The 18,195-nt window shown below is 41.8% G+C and overlaps 1 protein-coding gene across 1 annotated transcript; it reads left to right on the forward strand.

Moving 5' to 3' along the window:
• The first annotated feature begins 11,614 nt into the window (after positions 1-11,614).
• On the forward strand, positions 11,615-13,473 carry LOC111838813 (tubulin alpha-1C chain-like). Its single transcript, XM_023802155.2, has 4 exons — positions 11,615-11,716; positions 11,881-12,100; positions 12,228-12,376; positions 12,441-13,473. Exons 1-4 carry the CDS (start codon positions 11,714-11,716, stop codon positions 13,416-13,418), a joined length of 1,350 nt encoding a protein of 449 aa, XP_023657923.1. The 5' UTR covers positions 11,615-11,713; the 3' UTR covers positions 13,419-13,473.
• Positions 13,474-18,195: the final 4,722 nt, after the last annotated feature.

Genomic DNA, 18,195 nt, shown 5'->3' on the forward strand with positions numbered 1-18,195 from the left:
TTATTTCCACAGTTAGGTGATTGTTCAGCATCTGGTGTAAGAGCGCCCTCTGTGGGTAGCAGTGTGTACCGCGAGGAGGCCTCACATTTCAAAACTCCTGTCTTGTGATTCCAAATACTCCACTGACCGCTGGTATCAATGACCACTAGTAGTAGTATCCTCTGTATTTTGACATATTTTAATTGCCCTTTTCCAGAATTTATGTACAGTGTCTGAGAATTGGGTGGGTATTAGATTTTGTGTAGCTTCTGCTCCAGTACTGCTTACACCTGTAGCTGGATATTCATAGGAAACTCAGCCTAGCTGCACCTTTACCTAGAATAAACTGAATGCAAATGTATTAGATTCATCATATCTAAAGTGGCAAAGAACATAAGCATAATGGGGCAGTCCCATGCAGAGCAGTAATGTGACACAAGGGGGCAGTGTTGTACAGTTTTACAAAACAAATGTGCTAATTATAGTATTAGTACTGATATTAATACTCATAAAATGAAACTTGACATAGGATGGCCAAGTATGAAACATGAAACTGTAATCTCTGTAACCTTATCTGTCTGAAGACAGAATATATTCGCAGCAGTGGTAATGATACTTGGAAGGTCAAGTGAAAAGAAAAGTGAAAGGAAATTGACACTCGGCGTTGCTATAAGGCTGGCTGTCCTACGCAGGTTGGACACGTCAGAACTATCAAGTCGAGTCAAAAAATTAAGTGCCACGTCCAATTAAATAAAAAAGTCCTGATGCTGCAATCTTCTCCTTTAAAAGTTCTTTTATTGTGTGGACGTTTTCAGACATGCAACACCTTGTGGTGTTTGTTGGTATGTTGGTACTGAGGCTCGTTCTGGTAACTCCAGGTCCGTGTGCCCTTTTGCTGTAACATGTGTCTGTGTGGGGGTGGTACTTCTGTGAAGGAGGGTGGTGGGGCAGATGTCATGAAGGCGTCTAGACCGATTCCTGTTATGAGGTCCTGTGTGTGGTTTGGTAGCTGGAACATAAACAAACATATGAACTACATGCTATTTATCACAGCCAAACTGAGTAGGTCTCCTTCTGCAATGTGAAGCTTGACAATAGCTTTTCCTATGTCTGTTCTAATGCTGAACACTCCAGCCCCTTCTTGCCTATGACTGGGTTTGTTTGAAGAACTAATAATTCTGAACTCATAACTCTGAATCTAAATCTATTTATTTATTGCACATTCTGCTCAATACCAAACATCTACACCAAATTTGCACGATCCTTCTCCACAAATCATATGGTTAACTGTATCTATTTGTCTTTGTGCTAATGTCTATGTTTTAAAAAGTCATTGTTATATTATGTCTCAATATTCAATTTATTACTTCTGATTTGCACTATGACTAATGAGAATGATATTTCAGCTCAGTGTATGTTTCCATGAATTCACCCCAAGGTCGGACTGTACAATGCTCAGAGATGTTGCAAAAAACCTAACAGCTACATCTCAGACTCTACAGGCCCCAGTTAGCATGTTAGATGTTAAAGTTCTGGACAGTACAATTAGAAAAAGCCTGAACACGTATGACTTTTTTGGAAGGATTGCCAGGAGAAAGCTTCTTCTCTCTAAAAAGGACATGGCAGCATGGTTTAGGTTTGCAAAGTTGCATCTGAACAAACCACCTCTGGACCTCTGGAACAATGTCCTTTGGAGAGATGAAGGTGGAGATGTTTGGCCATGATGCACAACTCCATGTTTGGTGAAAACCAAACACAGCATATCAGCACAAACACCTCATACCAATTGTCAAGCACAGTGGTGGAGGGGTGATGATTTGGGCTTGTTTTGCAGCTACGGGGCCTGGGCATCTTGGTCCTTGAGTTGACCATTAATGCCTTTGCATTGTAGAGTCAAATGTGAGGCCATCTGTCTGACAGCTTGGCCGAAATTGAGTCATACCACAGGACAATGATCCCAAGCACACCAGCAAATCTACAGCAGAATGGCTGAAAAAGAAAAAAATTGAGGTGTTGCAATGGCCTGGTGAAAGTCCAGAGCTCAACCCGATGTTGTGGTGGGACCTTAAGAGAGCTGTGCATAAACGACTATCCACAAACCTCAACGAACTGAAGCAATGTTGTAAAGAAGAGTCGGCCAAAATTACTCAAATTATACATCAATGTGAGAGACTGACAAAGCCATATAGAAAATGATTACTAAGTTATTGCTGCTACAAACTACTGAATCATAAAGTGTGCTTAGTTTTTCACACATGACTTCTCCATTTTGGCTTCATTTTTGTTAAATCAATAATGAATCTGTTTTGTCTTGCTTTACACCTGAAGATAGATTTCAATAATTGTAGAACCTGGTAAGGACTAGATGATTTTTTAAAATTATGTCCTGATATGTAAAACCATAGAACTGAAAGTGTACTTCTGTTTTTCACATGACTTTTTGTGCAAAGTGAAAACATGACATGGGGATTTCTTAAGGAGTGAGTATCGTTAGCTTGTGGTTGGCTAAGAGTGATGCATTTAATTTACGTACAAAATAAAAAATTCAAAGGGACTCTTTTTGAGTTCTGTTTTTAATGTATTTGAGTACTGTACTTTATTTTGTTTGAATGTATTTGAGTACTGTACTTTATTGTGTTTTAAATGTATTTGTGTACTGTACTTCATTGTGTTTTAAATGTATTTGAGTACTGTACTTTATTGTGTTTTAAATGTATTTGTGTACTGTACTTCATTGTGTTTTAAATGTATTTGAGTACTGTACTTCATTGTGTTTTAAATGTATTTGAGTACTGCACTTTATTGTGTTTTAAATGTATTAGAGGATCCTATGTGTTTGGTTCATGTCAAGTAGGAGGCACAATATGGGAGGGGTTTATAACTGTTTTCATCTGATATCCTAACCCTAACCCCAACCCTAATCCTCGTTATAAACCCCTCCTACCCCTCATGATAAACCCCTCCTACTCAACATTGCCCCTCCCCCTCGACACTCGGCTCCAGGCTGCAGCGATATATACTTGCATGCACCCGGCTCTTAAAGGTGCCCTTCATGTTCACCAGGGATCCACCTCTGCCAGATGCCCTTAACAGCTTTTATGCTCGTTTTGAGGAATCCAACAACTCTTCTGGCTCCAGGGTCACCCCAGCTCCAGGTGAGCTGCCTTTCCGCGTGAACACAGCAGAGGTAAGGAGGTCCCTGCAGAAAGTCAACCCCCGCAAGACAGCAGGCCCCGACAATATTCCAGGCCGCGTTCTCAGGGACTGTGCACATTAGCTCTCAGAGGTGTTAACGGACATCTGTACCATCTCACTCTCTCAGGCAATTGTCCTTAGATGTCTGAAGACCACCACCATCATCCTCGTCAAAGTTGAACTGCGTCATGTTTGAATGACTTCCACCCAGTAGCACTCATCCCAATAATTATGAAGTGCTTCGAACGGCTGAGCATGGCACGCATGAGGAAGTTCATTGTAGCTTCCCACCAGTATGCATACAGACAGAATCGTTCTACTGCAGATGCCATCTCATCTGTGGCTTTCACTCACTTGAAGAACATTGACTCATATGTTAGGCTGCTCCTGTTGGATTTCAGTTCTGCCTTCAATGCTATCATCCCACAAACCCTGATAGACAAAATATTACTACTTGGACTAAGCCCATCTCTGAGCAATAGGGTATTGAACTTTTTAACAAACAGGCCCCTGTCTGTTATAATTCATGACATCTCATCCTCCCTCATCATCCTCAATACTGGTTCCCCCCAGGGATGCGTCCTGAGCCCCCCTACTGTATACACTGCCGACCTATGACGGTTCACCCAAGTGTCCAAGCAGTCATATAGTGAAGTCTGCGGGCGACCCAGACTCTCTGAATACAGGCAGGAAGTGAAAAAACTGGAGGTCTGGTGCAAAGTAAACAACTTCTCCATTAATGTGAGGAAAACAAAGGAGATGATTGTGGGCCTTCAGAAAACCAGCACCACTCCCCCACCCCTTCACATTGGAGGTGCAGCTGCTGAGATGGTCTCCTCCTTTAAATATCTGGGGGTACATATCTCTGAGAACCTCACCTGCAGCATCAACACAGCCAGCCTAGTGAAGAAGGCACACCAATGCCTCTACTTCTTGAGGTGGCTGAAGCGCACTGGCCTTGGCACCTCAGTCCTCACATCCTTCTACAAGTATGTGGTGGAGATCATCCTCGCTTCGTGGTACGGTAACTGCTCTGCTGCAGATGGGTGGTAAAGATTGCACAGAGGATCACTGGTAACAGACTACCCACCATCAGCGACACTTACTGTACAAGAACAGGAACAGGAAAAAGGCTTCCTGTATCATGAGGGACCTTACACACCCTGTGTTATGCTGTGGTATGCTGTATTAAAATGGTAGGTGTGACAAACATGCCGCCCATGATTCAATTCAATTCAATTTTATTTATATAGCGCATTATCACAACATTACATTGTCTCAATGCGCTTTACATTTCTGCCTCGTAAGGATCCCCCATTGAGTAAGCCAGTGTCATAAAAGCAAAAAAGACAAAACATGATGCAAATATGTTTGCACCCATTTATATCTCAGTGTCATAAAAGCAAAAAAGACAAAACATGCCGATAAACCAATTAATGAAGAGTTTCATTTCTCTCAATGGTGGTATTGTTTCACAACATTTATATCTCAATGTCATAAAAACAAAAAAGACAAAACATGCCGATAAACCAATTAATGAAGAGTTTCATTTGTCTCAATGGTGGTATTGTTTCATAACATTTATATCTCAATGTCATAAAAACAAAAAAGACAAAACATGCCGATAAACCAATTAATGAAGAGTTTCATTTGTCTCAATGGTGGTATTGTTTCATAACATTTATATCTCAATGTCATAAAAACAAAAAAGACAAAACATGCCAATAAACCAATTAATGAAGAGTTTAATTTGTCTCAATGGTGGTATTGTTTCATAACATTTATATCTCAATGTCATAAAAACAAAAAAGACAAAACATGCCAATAAACCAATTAATGAAGAGTTTAATTTGTCTCAGTGGTGTTATTGTTTCATAACATTTAACACACAACAGGTATGTTGGATTTCTTTTCACTTTACAATATTCTGTTGGCCTAATGAATTTCAAAGTCTGGTTATTTTCTGCATTGTGTTGGGAAACAATTTAAACAGAATAGTGATACTGATGTTTTTGTGATGTGTTTGTCTATAGTGATGTCTGAGTTTCCATGGTGTTTGGGAAACAGAGGATCCGTGGATGGAGAGCAATGAATTATGAATTATCCATGTGTTTTGTGGATTTGGAAAAGGCTTATGACCGGTGCGGGTTGGGCTCCGCCAGACAGTCGAATCAGAGCGCCGACTACAGTTTTGCAGGCACTTAACCGGTTCTTCGTGGCTAAGAGAGATCTTCCCAAATATCATAAATTAATCTATGTTTGGCTTCATTACATGATTGAATATAGCAAACAGTTCCTTGTACATTTCTTGGGTATAAGAATCAACATAGAGTGTCTTCAGATTTTTCTGCTCCTTTTTTGCTTCTTTTTTCGCCAAATTTCTGATTGTTTGCTGGACTTCATCTTGTTGTGTCTGCAGAATTTGAATTTTCTGCTTAACCGCTTCTTTCATTATATCGAAATCTATCTTTTCCATTTCCTCATACCAAGGGCATTTTTTGTCCTCTTCTCCGGGAGTCTCCATTAACCATTCCATACACCCAACAACAACCTCATTCTTAGTGCCCTTCATAACAGGTCCCAGAAAATTATAGAATTTACTGAAACCAATGTAGGTGATAATGCCGTATTCACTGCATTTCTTACAAAATTCCATCAAACGAAACATACAGGTCAAGCAAGGACTATTAAAGGTATATATGTAGAGGAATCGTTTTTGGTCACTTTTGGTTATATTTTTAAGGTAGTCTTCAAAATGTTCAATTACTTGCACTTCTGTGTGTTTTTTGTTTACTTTGCTATAACATACTTCAAAGTATTTTCCTGTATCTGGCAAATAGCCGAATGAAAACTGATTCTTGTTTTTATATTTAGACTTTTCAATACCTATATTAAAATTCTTCAAAATATCACGATCAAAGGTAGGGACTGATGCTCCAAACTCTCTTCCCTTATCTACAATATATCTTATCAGCCTGCCAGCATTGTTGGTAATATACGTAGGATGTTTCAGAAAATATTTGTTCAGGTGTTCAAAGTATGTTTTATTGATGGGGTTTTTCAAAAAGTATGAAAATGTCATTATTAGTGCACAAGTAAGCTGTTCCTGAAACACAGCGTCCTTTAGAGATGGAAACAGAAATTCCATCATCTGCTTCAAATGTTTCATATTTATAACCTTCCAACGATTTAAAACTGAGTAATTAAACAGGCATTCATAAATGTGCCGAATTTTCATAATTGTTTTAGAAGTAGGTAAATGGGAGACATTTTGGAACGTAATGCAGATAAAAACGCCATATCCACTCCCTTTCTCAGAAAATTCAATCAAACTAGACATACAGGTCAAGCAAGGACTATTAAAGGTATATATGTAGAGGAATCGTTTTTGGTCACTTTTGGTTATATTTTTAAGGTTGTCTTCAAAATGTTCAATTACTTGCCCTTCTGTGTGTTTTTTGTATCCTCTACTATAACACACTTCAAAATATTCTCCGGTATCTAAAAACAGAGGGTTCATTATAAATGCACTCGGCACCCCAGGCACTCGGCACCCCAGGCGATCGGCACCCCAGGCACTCGGCACCCCAGGCGATCGGCACCCCAGGCGATCGGCACCCCAGGCACTCGGCACCCCAGGCGATCGGCACCCTAGGCACTCGGCTCCACACAAACCAAGGAAAATGTGCTTTAAACAAAGCTATGTGCGCTCAGCTGAAGCACGTGGCTATGCTAAGCTAATAATTTAGCTAGGCCGGCAAACTGTCGGCGATAAAATATACTTATATATAAATCAAAATAACCCACAACCATGATAATTTAGCCCCAATTAATTAAACTGTTTTACATTTTATTGGTTTGTTAAGCTATTTCTCTGAAAAGCGCACTGAAACGCTGCTTACCTCTCCTGTCCTTTAGCAAAGAAAAGCACGAGAGAAAACGCACCAACATGGCGTACCCGCTGTTGCAATAAAATGACGAATGTCATAGTGCAGATTGATGATAGGCCATTCTCTGTCTAGCCACACCTTTACGATTGACGTATTGGGCACCTCTGTTCTATAGGTATAACACCATCCCCAGACACCACTGGGCACAAACGAAGTAGAAAACACCCTTCTACTTCAGTTAGTGAATTTTGGAGGAAAACGAGGTTGATCAGGCCTCACGACTTCCTAGAAAAAGCATGACGAGGCAACAGTGCTAACCACCGAGCCACCCCTTCCTTCCTGCTAACAGTGTGTTTAGTGGGAATCCCTGAGTGTCGTGTAAAGTGTTGACTTCCCTGTCTGTGCTGCTGCTAGCATTAAACCGATAATGGCTATTAATAAAGACAGTAATTCATTTTAAAAGAGCTGTCACATTTATCATTTATTAATATGGCTCAACCTTTCTCCACAATATATTTTTTTACCCCCTTCATGTGGGTCTGCTGCATCGAAAACATTCTGCACCATCAAGGGCTGTGGAGTTTGTTATATCCATTTTCTACCCCCCCCCCCCCCCAAAAATAATACATTTGGTTTTTTTTTTCTGGAATGTTTGGTATTTAATACACTTATCGTAATTCGATTGCCTATGATTGCTTTTTAAACTGAGGTTGCTGGTTAACTTATTATATGTTCTTGTCAAGAAAAAAGGTTTTTCTTTATAAAGGTAAGATTTGGTATTCCAAAGACTTTTCTAGAAACAGTTGCCAAATAGTGGTGGGTTGTCCTCTTACAATCGGGGTCATCTTATATTTGGCCCGATATGGCAATTGAACAAAGTGCAGCAGCATGTACGCCCCCCCCCCCCCCCCCAAACATTTTAAATCGAATGTTCGATTCATTTACATGGACAGTTCCATAGAATCGATTCTGTAAATTGAATCAAACTTCCCACCACTACTTTGTACACTGGGGCACAGTCAGGGACAGACTGGGACTAAAAAACAGCCCCCGACTTTCTCCCAAATATGTCCACCACCCAGACCCGTACAAACAGTCACTAGCAGAGTCCTCACAATGCTATACCAGTCAAGGTATTTGTAACAAGTAACATCACAAAACCAATGATGATGATTGAGGCTGTTTATTAATGTAGCCTAAGCCACAAACAGAACTCTACTGAGAGCGTTACAGTACAAAGTTGTTTCTGCCAGTGTTGTACTGTAGTTCTCGAGATCCAGTCTTGGTCTTGAGACCGGTCTCCAGACTGCTCGACCTGACTTTGGCCTCTTATCGGACTTGAGCCCATTTTGTCTTGATCTTGCAAGCAGGCAAGGATGCGGGAGCAGGAGTCGAGGCAGCTGGAGAGGTAACACAAATGCAAAACAGACGTGGCCCGTTAGAGCCTCGCTAGGGAGAAAACAGGAGGGGCAGATAGACATGATGTGACACAAAGCACACTGCTGAAAACATAGTGTGCCGATCTGGATTTATTGCACAAGATACAGTAGGGCATCATTTCAATATGAGATTCAAACAAATAGTTTTTTCTCGATTATCATTTTTTTCATAATCGTGGGACGCCATTATCCCAATTGTCATTGAAATTCAATTAATTGCACAGCTCCATTGGAGAAATAAACACAAGAATTAACATAAATGAAGATTAAATTAAGATAAATGTTTGGTGTGACTTTGTACTGGTGAACAATTTGGAAGTCATTTTTATCTATATAACACCTGTGCAAAAAAATAAAATGCTCATACTTTCACGTGCACAACATTCAGTTTCCAATGACTGTAAGCGAGTGACAGCTATTTAGTTTTATAGTTATTAGCCCATTAATTCTACTCTTTTAACGGACACAGTATAATGTAAATTTATCAGATTATGTATTTTTATAGGCCTATGTATTTATTACACTGTGACTGATTGAGTGACTGTAGGCATGACAGCTGTGGAGTGTGAAGTGCATCTGCAAACACTGATGTATCAATTGAAATTAGTCCGTAAAGAAATCTGGAAATCTGTTGCTTGATTTTGTTGTAAGATGCTACAGCCGGAAAACTATAAATAAGGATAATTTAACCACGGTGTCCGAGTTAAGGTTTAACTCCGAACCCGCTATTGGGAATACGCTAACATCCTGGAGATGTATTGCAGGGTGTGCAGATCGGTACCATGACTCTATTAGGGTTATTTGTGGTCCGAAAAAGATGTCCATCTTGGGTTAAATGTGGACCAAAACAGATGGATTAAACCTAAACTAAACTAGAGAGCTTTTTGGCTGCAGCAGTGATGTCCTTGTCCTAGGCGTTGACAGCCTAAGCACTGCTCCGGATGAGGGACAGACAGCAGAGGGAAATTAGCATTAGCAGCAGGTAGCGGTAAGTAGCCTGGCAGGGACACAATAGCCTACAGTACATTTATTTAGGGTCACCATTGCCTCCTCTCTCACTATAGGTGGCTTCTATCAACTGGATTTGCATGATGATGATGATGATGATGATGATGGTGATGATACAATCAATAATATCCTACAACGTATCTTATCAGTCATTTGTTTATTCAGGTTGAAGATAGTTGCAGCACGAAAGATGACAGGCAGAGTGCAGGAAAGTGCCAGAATAATGACTCTACCTAACAATATTTTACGCCCCAAGTCCAACAGTCACAGCCTAAAACAATTTTTTTACTTACCAAGCTCAGCAAAAGCCCAAAAACCTGTCGTTATAGAGAGTGTTCAATTGTAAAGATGGTACCGTTTGCAAATGACTCATACCATGAAGAGAATTCCATGTTATTGTACAGTTTGATCAGCATTTGCCAGGACAGATGAAAGTACTCCCTACGTAGGTGGAATGCAGAAGCTCATTTTAAGGGCATCAAAAGCTGATATAGCCAGTCTGCTATATGGTCCCCAAATGGTTGGCCACAGAGATCAAGTACAGGAGAGATGGCAGGTGCTGGAATGTGTTGTAGACATAGTTAAGTCTGTATACAGCTACAGTGGGACACACTCTGGAGGACATGAACATTGATCATGGGGACTTTTTAGAGCTAATAATTTTTCTTGGGAAATATGATGTATGCATGAAGGAACATCTTGCAGAGTGCATAGAAAAAAGTAAGAAGATGCACCAGACGCAAGCTGAAGGTCTGTAGTGTTACGCACAGGTGCTAAACCTGGTTTTGGCTGACACAACTGAAGTGGCCATTTGCAGTGGGTCCCTCTTCTCATTAATGAATGACATTGTTGTCTTCTTTCATGAGGATGAACGTGTGGGAGCAGAGAAGCCAGGACAGTCGACACAAGCGCCTTTCGATTATCAGAGAAACATGATGGTGGGCCAAGGATGTTGCCTTTAAGAGGATTTGTGGGTCCTTCAAAAAGCCAGAACAGTGTGTGTTGATGTCATCAGGACGCTGAAAATTCTTGAAGGCCAGGAGAACCTGAGAGCAACAGTTCATGTCAAAGCAAAGGGGTATTTGGAGGCTTTAATGAGGTACGACACAGTTTTGACTGCTCAGTTTTTTCTTAGGATTTTTGAAGTCACAACACCGCTCTGAAAATACCTGCAGACACACGGGGTAGACATGGGGAGTCTGGGAATTTATACAGATTACTAACTTTTGGGCATCGCAATATGCATCTCGTTAATATTTTATTCATACTACTAATATTGAATTGTGGCTGAAAATAACGCCCATATAGTTCCGAAAAGCTGGGGTCAAATTAAAAATAAATTAAACGGTCAGTTTGAATTTTGGACGAAAATGGATCATTTAGAATCATCAACCAATTGGTAAAATGGTCGTTAGATTATTCCACAGAAAAATAGTCATTAGTGGCAGCCCTAATATGATGTTAACATGTCGTGTATGTATTGTCTATGCGTTCAGGTGTTTTTGAGCTTGGGCTGCAGCTTGGGAATCAATGCAGAAAAAGCATGGTGACCATGATGCGCATGCGGACACGTTGTCAATTGGACTGCAGTCTTCCCTGGCTCAACATAAATTGTTGATAGTCAGTGTCATGATACCATGTATCTCGGATTGCATTTTGTTTGGTTTTGATTATGCTGATTTTGTTAAACCAGTTTCATGACACAGGTTCCATATCAGTGCAAACAACTGATTACAACTGCAAATGAGGTAATCTTGATTCAGGTGATAAGCAATTAAGGTTCCTCATTAAGGATCTCTTGGCAACAATTAGTTTGTGAAAGAAGGTGCTTTACATCTTCAAATAAAAAATTAAATGTTTCGGAATTCAGTTTGCATCTGAAGTTTGTATGCTGATTGGCTTTCTTCAAGTTTAATAAAGCAGTAACTGTAGTAATTATTTATTGTAATTGATTTTAAACTCTTTGACACAAAGCCACACCTCCTAAGCAGGTCAGAGGCGGGGTTATGGAGTTCTTTATATAAGGAACCTTCTGGTTAATCACATTGATTCTGCAGTACAGGTGAGTTGGGGCTGTGTTTGGAAGATGGCTTGAATAGTTTTTGTTTTGCTTGTCAGATTAATTTTCTCTTGTATCTGGTTTTTGTTTCCTCTTTAGGTGTTTTGGCTCAAGTATTGTCAGTCTTGACTGTTTAGTGTAAAATGGTAAGTGTTCTGTGTTTTTAAACTATCCTGATGAACCTAGAAGGGTTACATGCATTTGATGCATTCAACATACTGTCTTCATGTTTCAGCCTTACTTTGGTTTAGTTTTTGCTTAAGGTTTGTTTCATGATCTTTAACCAGTGGTGCATGAACTGTTTATTCAGAGGGAATGCATTTCCGTTCACATTGGCCAAGCTGGTATTCAGATGGGCAATGCATGCTGGGAGCTGTATTGCCTTGAACATGGTCTGCAGCCTGATGGAACAATTGCAGCAGGTGGCTCTAGCCAGACAGATTCTTCCTTTGGAACTTTTTTTAGTGAAACTGGTGCAGGTAAATTTGTCCCAAGAGCTGTTTTCATAGACCTGGAGCCCACTGTTGTAGGTAAGGGACCTTCATCATAAGGGTTCTTATGATACTTGCTTTCTTGATAGCTTCTAGTTCTAAACTAAATCATGTATTGGTATGATGGTTTATTTGGTCGGACTATCTGTACAATCATGTGTCTTAGATGAAATTCGAAATGGGCACTACAGACAGTTGTACCACCCAGAGCAGCTAATCAGTGGTAAGGAGGACGCTGCCAATAACTATGCTCGTGGCCATTACACAATAGGCAAGGAGATCGTGGACTCTGTACTTGATCGTATGCGCAAAATGGTGAGTAGAGGTTGCACTATTGTGTGGTGCTTTTGGTTGAAACCTGACTAAGACTGTCTTTCAGGCTGACCAGTGCACTGGGCTTCAGGGCTTCCTCATCTTCCACAGTTTTGGTGGAGGGACAGGATCTGGCTTCACCTCCTTGCTGATGGAGCGTCTTTCTGTGGACTATGGCAAGAAGTCCAAGCTGGAGTTCTCGGTCTACCCAGCCCCCCAGGTATCCACAGCAGTGGTGGAGCCCTACAACTCAATCCTGACAACCCATACTACTCTGGAACACTCGGATTGCTCTTTCATGGTGGACAATGAGGCCATCTTTGACATCTGCATGCGCAACCTCAATGTTGAGCGTCCTTCTTACACCAACCTCAACCGGTTGATTGCCCAGATTGTGTCCTCAATCACAGCTTCCCTGCGCTTTGATGGTGCTCTGAATGTCGACCTCACAGAGTTCCAGACAAACCTAGTGCCCTACCCTCGCATCCACTTCCCCTTGGTGACCTATGCTCCCATAATTTCTGCTGAGAAAGCATACCACGAACAGCTGTCTGTGCCTGAGATCACTAATGCCTGTTTCGAGCCTGCTAACCAGATGGTGAAGTGTGACCCCCGCCGTGGCAAGTACATGGCCTGCTGCCTGCTGTACCGAGGCGATGTGGTGCCGAAGGATGTCAACGCTGCCATCGCCAACATCAAGACTCGCCGCTCCATCCAGTTTGTGGACTGGTGTCCCACAGGCTTTAAAGTGGGTATCAACTATCAGCCACCAACTGTGGTGCCCGGTGGAGATCTAGCCAAGGTCCAGAGGGCTGTGTGCATGCTGAGCAACACCACTGCCATCGCAGAGGCCTGGAGCCGCTTGGATCACAAGTTCGACCTCATGTATGCGAAGCGCGCCTTCGTTCACTGGTATGTCGGGGAGGGCATGGAGGAAGGGGAGTTCTCCGAGGCCCGGGAAGACATGGCAGCCCTCGAGAAGGATTATGAGGAAGTAGGTGCTGATTCTGCAGACTGTGGTGAGGAAGAAGAGGAGGAATATTAATGTGACCTGTTGACATCTTTCATGGAGTGTCTAAATAAATGCATTTAAAACATCAGCTGTGACTGTTCTTGGTATCAATTAGTCTCTTGTTCAAAACCAACCCCCCCCCCCCCCCGCCCATTTAACTGGGATCCTCAAGCAGTGATTTTGGGCATTTTGTTCAAGAGATGGACACTCCTCATTGTGCTTCACACTAGCAGATGAGGAAACACTTATTTTCTGGTGCACCTGATTGGGCAGCCACTATTCACAGGGACACCCCCCTTCCTGGAATCGGTTTGTTTTGAAAGCAGAATTCCTGATTTCAGTGTCTCACTTCAAACACGCCATAGACTTGCACTCAACCTTGCTTCACCTTTAGGTTTTCCAGTTGGACACTTGTACTTCAGGGGATTCTGAACACTTTGCTAAAGTAAAGCATGGTTCCACCACCTTGCAGGTTTTAGTTTGAGTCAGAACAGTTTGAGGCTTCCCCTTTTTTTTTGACCTCCTACTGTCCCCTCTGACTGTGTAAATGATGCTCTGAATACAAAATGGCCAACTCTGTCCCTGACTCAGATTTATAGGGAATGTGCACTGTACTGTATTGCTCAGGGCAAATATGTGCTTCTCAATTTGTAGCTTAAATTCATATGGAAATGTATGGGTACTAGGGCTGAGATTAGGGGGGTCGATCGTTGCCGTGGATTCTTTTGCCCACAATCATGTACTGAATATCTGATATTGTGACAGCCCTAGCTGAGAGGACTGTAAGCACTCAGCCTGGTACCGGTATCGGCGTGGGCTTCATTTCACAGCAATTAAGAATCATCGATCTTTTGATAACCACGAATCTCACCATTAAAATGGGCATTCCAGCTGTTCAATTTCTAAACTAGCTTATTTAGAAAGATTAATGGGCTCCATCTGGAGATCACACTTTTAATTGATTTTCTATCAACAGGTAACTAGAAAAACATCATTTTGTTATTCCTAAGACCGGGCAGAACTGGCCATCTAGCATGGCAGGAGTTTTCCAAGTGAGTTAATGGAATGTGGGCTGGAAAAAAATTATAGAGGGGCCAGAGAGTAGGAGAGTTTGATATTGGGAGGTGAGGGGGGGGGCACAACTTAATTTAAATGTAATGGTCTATTTTTTTTGGGAAAGACGAATAAAGTCAAATTTAATATTATGGGTACATGTCCCCCATCCCCCCTGACCGACATCCCCCCCCCCGAGGGACCCCAAAGCCCAGGACTGATTATTATTCCAGTCCAGTATTGCCTGAGGCTCTAAATTTCATACTTTCATGTATACAGAAAACATTGGGAGAAGGTTCATGTCAGGGTGGTTGGATCCTCATCATCTTGGGATGGATCCGCCAAACTCTGTTAGGAGACAATAAGCAAGTGCAGATAATCAGATACTGACATGCATGACACTCGGGTTATAGCTCTGCAGACCTTCCTGTATGCCCTCTTATGGAATTGTCCAATATGAAATCTTAGTTTTTCTCAAACAGAAAAAAACTCAACTCTTCATAGTTAAGATTCAAAATCAAGATTTATTCAAACCATTGTGAGGGTTTTACTTACAGAAAAATGTTCCCAATCAGATTGCATAGGAGGCAGGACCAAGACATCTTGTGCAGCAATTAACTTCCATAATTTTTATTCTATTTTATCAACTGCAACATTGTGCATATTATCTTTGTATAATGTCAGACATAAGGGTTTGGATTCAAGCTGAAAATATAAGTTTTAAACCAAAATGATCTTATCAGCATCATAAAATAAAATCAAAGATTATAATTTTATAACATGGTATATATAGGATATTTGAAACTGATTTGAACATTATGGTTCTCTATCAAAAATCTCTCCTCTCATTTGGACATCAAAATACTACCTATATTAATGCAATAAAAGAAATAATAATGTGTTATGACGTTAAAATTAAAGCTAAATTTCCTATTCCCTACTTAGAGTTCTGCTGAGGAATAGCAAAGGGCAGGTTGGATACATCGACAAGCTCATGCTCCATTCAAGTTAAAACATTTACTCATTATTTTTGTGTTCTAATTTCGGTTTGATTAGTGACTGCTTTTTTTTTTATTATTATTATTTTTTTTAAAAGTATTTCAGTAGGTGAAAGAGTAATTTAGCATTTATTTAAAGTGTTTTATTCCCAGTAACACCACTAGATGGCAGAAACGGTCTATTCTCCAGTAAGAAGACCTACAGCTGGCCTACTCAGTTCGATCTAATAATGAATGGGCTTTTCCCAGTTTGTTTAGATTAGACAAACTAATCTACATTTACAGCCAATTTTTTATGTAATTTTGAATTTTTCTGTCATTTTTTATGCATCAGAACTAGGATTGATGTCCCGCTGTAGGGTGGCACTTATAGGGGTTACAAATCTTAAGGATCTATATCCTGGACGTTATGGGAGTCTCCTGCAAATTGACAGCAGCTCCCTGACAACCGCGAACGATGCTCAGTGCCCCAGAAATCTGCCGTTTCACTATTCAGCATTGCAAATATTAGCCAGCAGGAAGTTTAACCATCACAACCCCACCACTCCCACTCAGCGAATTTTACCACCTCGCTCTAGCCCCGCGGACAAGTTTGACCGTTAGTCCTGGTCACCGAGCCTAACATGGTACCTGATGGGAAAAGAACATAGAAATTTACAGACATTTGATCTCTGCTTGAGATTTTTTTCCCATAATCCTCTTGGGCCTGGTGTTGCTTTTCTGTAAGGCTGAGCGGCCCAGACTTAGCATGATGATAGGTCTGCTATAGCTTCGGGTTTGTGGGGGGGTTAAGTGCCTGTACTAGAGGGTTAGGGGGTCACAAAACGGTACATACAGGATCCTGTATACTCTCTTTTTCCACCTGACGTAACGGCATTCACAGCACACTGCACTCTTTCAAGACAAGGAAATGCGTGGTGTCCCACCCACCCTACCACACCCAGCTGGTCAATGCACCCTTGCAGCAGCTCTGAATCACCAAGATTTGCCCCTCAGGAGCTGAATAACGCAGAGGATCTCCCTGACTGCGTATGGGATTGCTTCTGCTACGGAGTTTTTTTACTTTTTTTGTGTGTGGACTCTTGAAAGAATTATCATCCCAATCCTAGCAGCTCTGCTTCACTGTCTGGTCCACCGCCCATTGATTATCATCACAAACAGGGCCTGCATCTCTACTGTAGTTCCAGATCTGACCTCCAGACTTGGACTTCAAACAGACAGGGTTGGATGGACTGAGTCTCAGTAAGCTTTTATCCACAGGCCCTGCCAAAGACAACCATGGTGATGATAAGGAGGGACGAGAGCCCTTTGAGTGGGTCCAGCTGGCTCAGGTTAAAAGCTATTCCTATGCAAATTGGTCTGTGTGACTCCGAGGGCCGGACTGTAGGACCCAGACTGGAGCATCATGGGACCATGACGAGTCTGAGAAGCCCGAGGAGGGAAGGAAGGAGAGACCGAGCTGCGAGGCCCGGCTGACTGTGTGTGCTGGAGCTGGGGATCTCAGTTGTGGCCTGTGTTTGTGTTGGAACCTCTCATACACAGCAGATGTTGCAGATGGGGGCCGAGGGGGTTGTGTTTTGGGCATGAATGGGCGGCTTTGGCTCCATGCAGGACAAAGGAGCTGACAAACAAACGCTTTTTCAGTACTAATAATACAAACGTTGCTTCCTTCCTCCGCACCAGGCACTTGTACCTCCTTGATGTTGTGTTGATCAGGTCCCTGGCGTAAACAACTGGGCACTTTGTAAATCACATTCTGAAATTACGTACATCCAGATGTGAATAACACAGCATTTCATTATTCATGTTACACCTAAATTCATTTGGCTCTGTGACTTCCTGGAGGAGATCAGGAGTGTTAAGGAGAGGAGAAGCCTACTGAAGTAGAGGGGTCCAGGGCCCGAACGCTCCATCTAGCGCTGATCCAGATGGCCTTTCACTCGTGGGTCAGGCTGACCCGGTCCATCCCTCTCCTCCCCCCATGTACCACCCAGGTGCAAGTGCCGGATGCAAGGCTCTGGGAGCCCAGCATGCAAGAACATCTGTTGGGGTAGTAGAGGGTGGGGGGCTGGCTGGAGAGGAGCAGTTTGTGAGAGTGCTGGGCTGCAGTTCAGCATGTTCATGTCTACATGGGTAGGAGCAGGACAACAAACTTAATTTGCGACCTATATTATCAATGTATACGTTATCAAAGTCTGAAATTATGTTGGTGACATTAATAACGAAACGCTCACTCACAGAATTATACAGAGAAGGAGCCATGTACACCCTGAGAATCAGAACTTGGTCTCATGCTTGTTCCATCAGAGCGTAAAGCTGTCCCTCCCAGACTTCCACTCCCCCGGAGCACCCAATGCCATCTCTAGGTCCCCTGTCACATTTAAACACCTTTACTCTGCCGTTGACACCCCCAGCACGACTGGTGGATAACCTTAAAGTCCCTCCCCACCACTGATATGCATTTACAAACATTATGAGCTTAACCTTGTAATACATAAAAACTTCAAAGCACTGAAATAAGTGTTAATGACACCTGAACGCTGTTGCTGAAACAATGTAGTATCATATGTCATTTATCCAGTTAAATATTCCAGGAAATATTATTTATTTTTACTCTTACATTTCTTCTTCTTTATCTAACGTCTTTATCGCCAAGTTCTAAAATAATATAAAGCAAATGGGAAATAAATATGATGTTTGTCTCAAGCCCTTTGTGTGCCTTCTTTTTTGGAATACTCAAAGATGACAGGTGTGTCATT

The sequence above is a fragment of the Paramormyrops kingsleyae genome, chromosome 14 (genome assembly GCF_048594095.1).
Source record: "Paramormyrops kingsleyae isolate MSU_618 chromosome 14, PKINGS_0.4, whole genome shotgun sequence".
In the NCBI taxonomy this organism is placed as follows: Eukaryota; Metazoa; Chordata; class Actinopteri; order Osteoglossiformes; family Mormyridae; genus Paramormyrops; species Paramormyrops kingsleyae.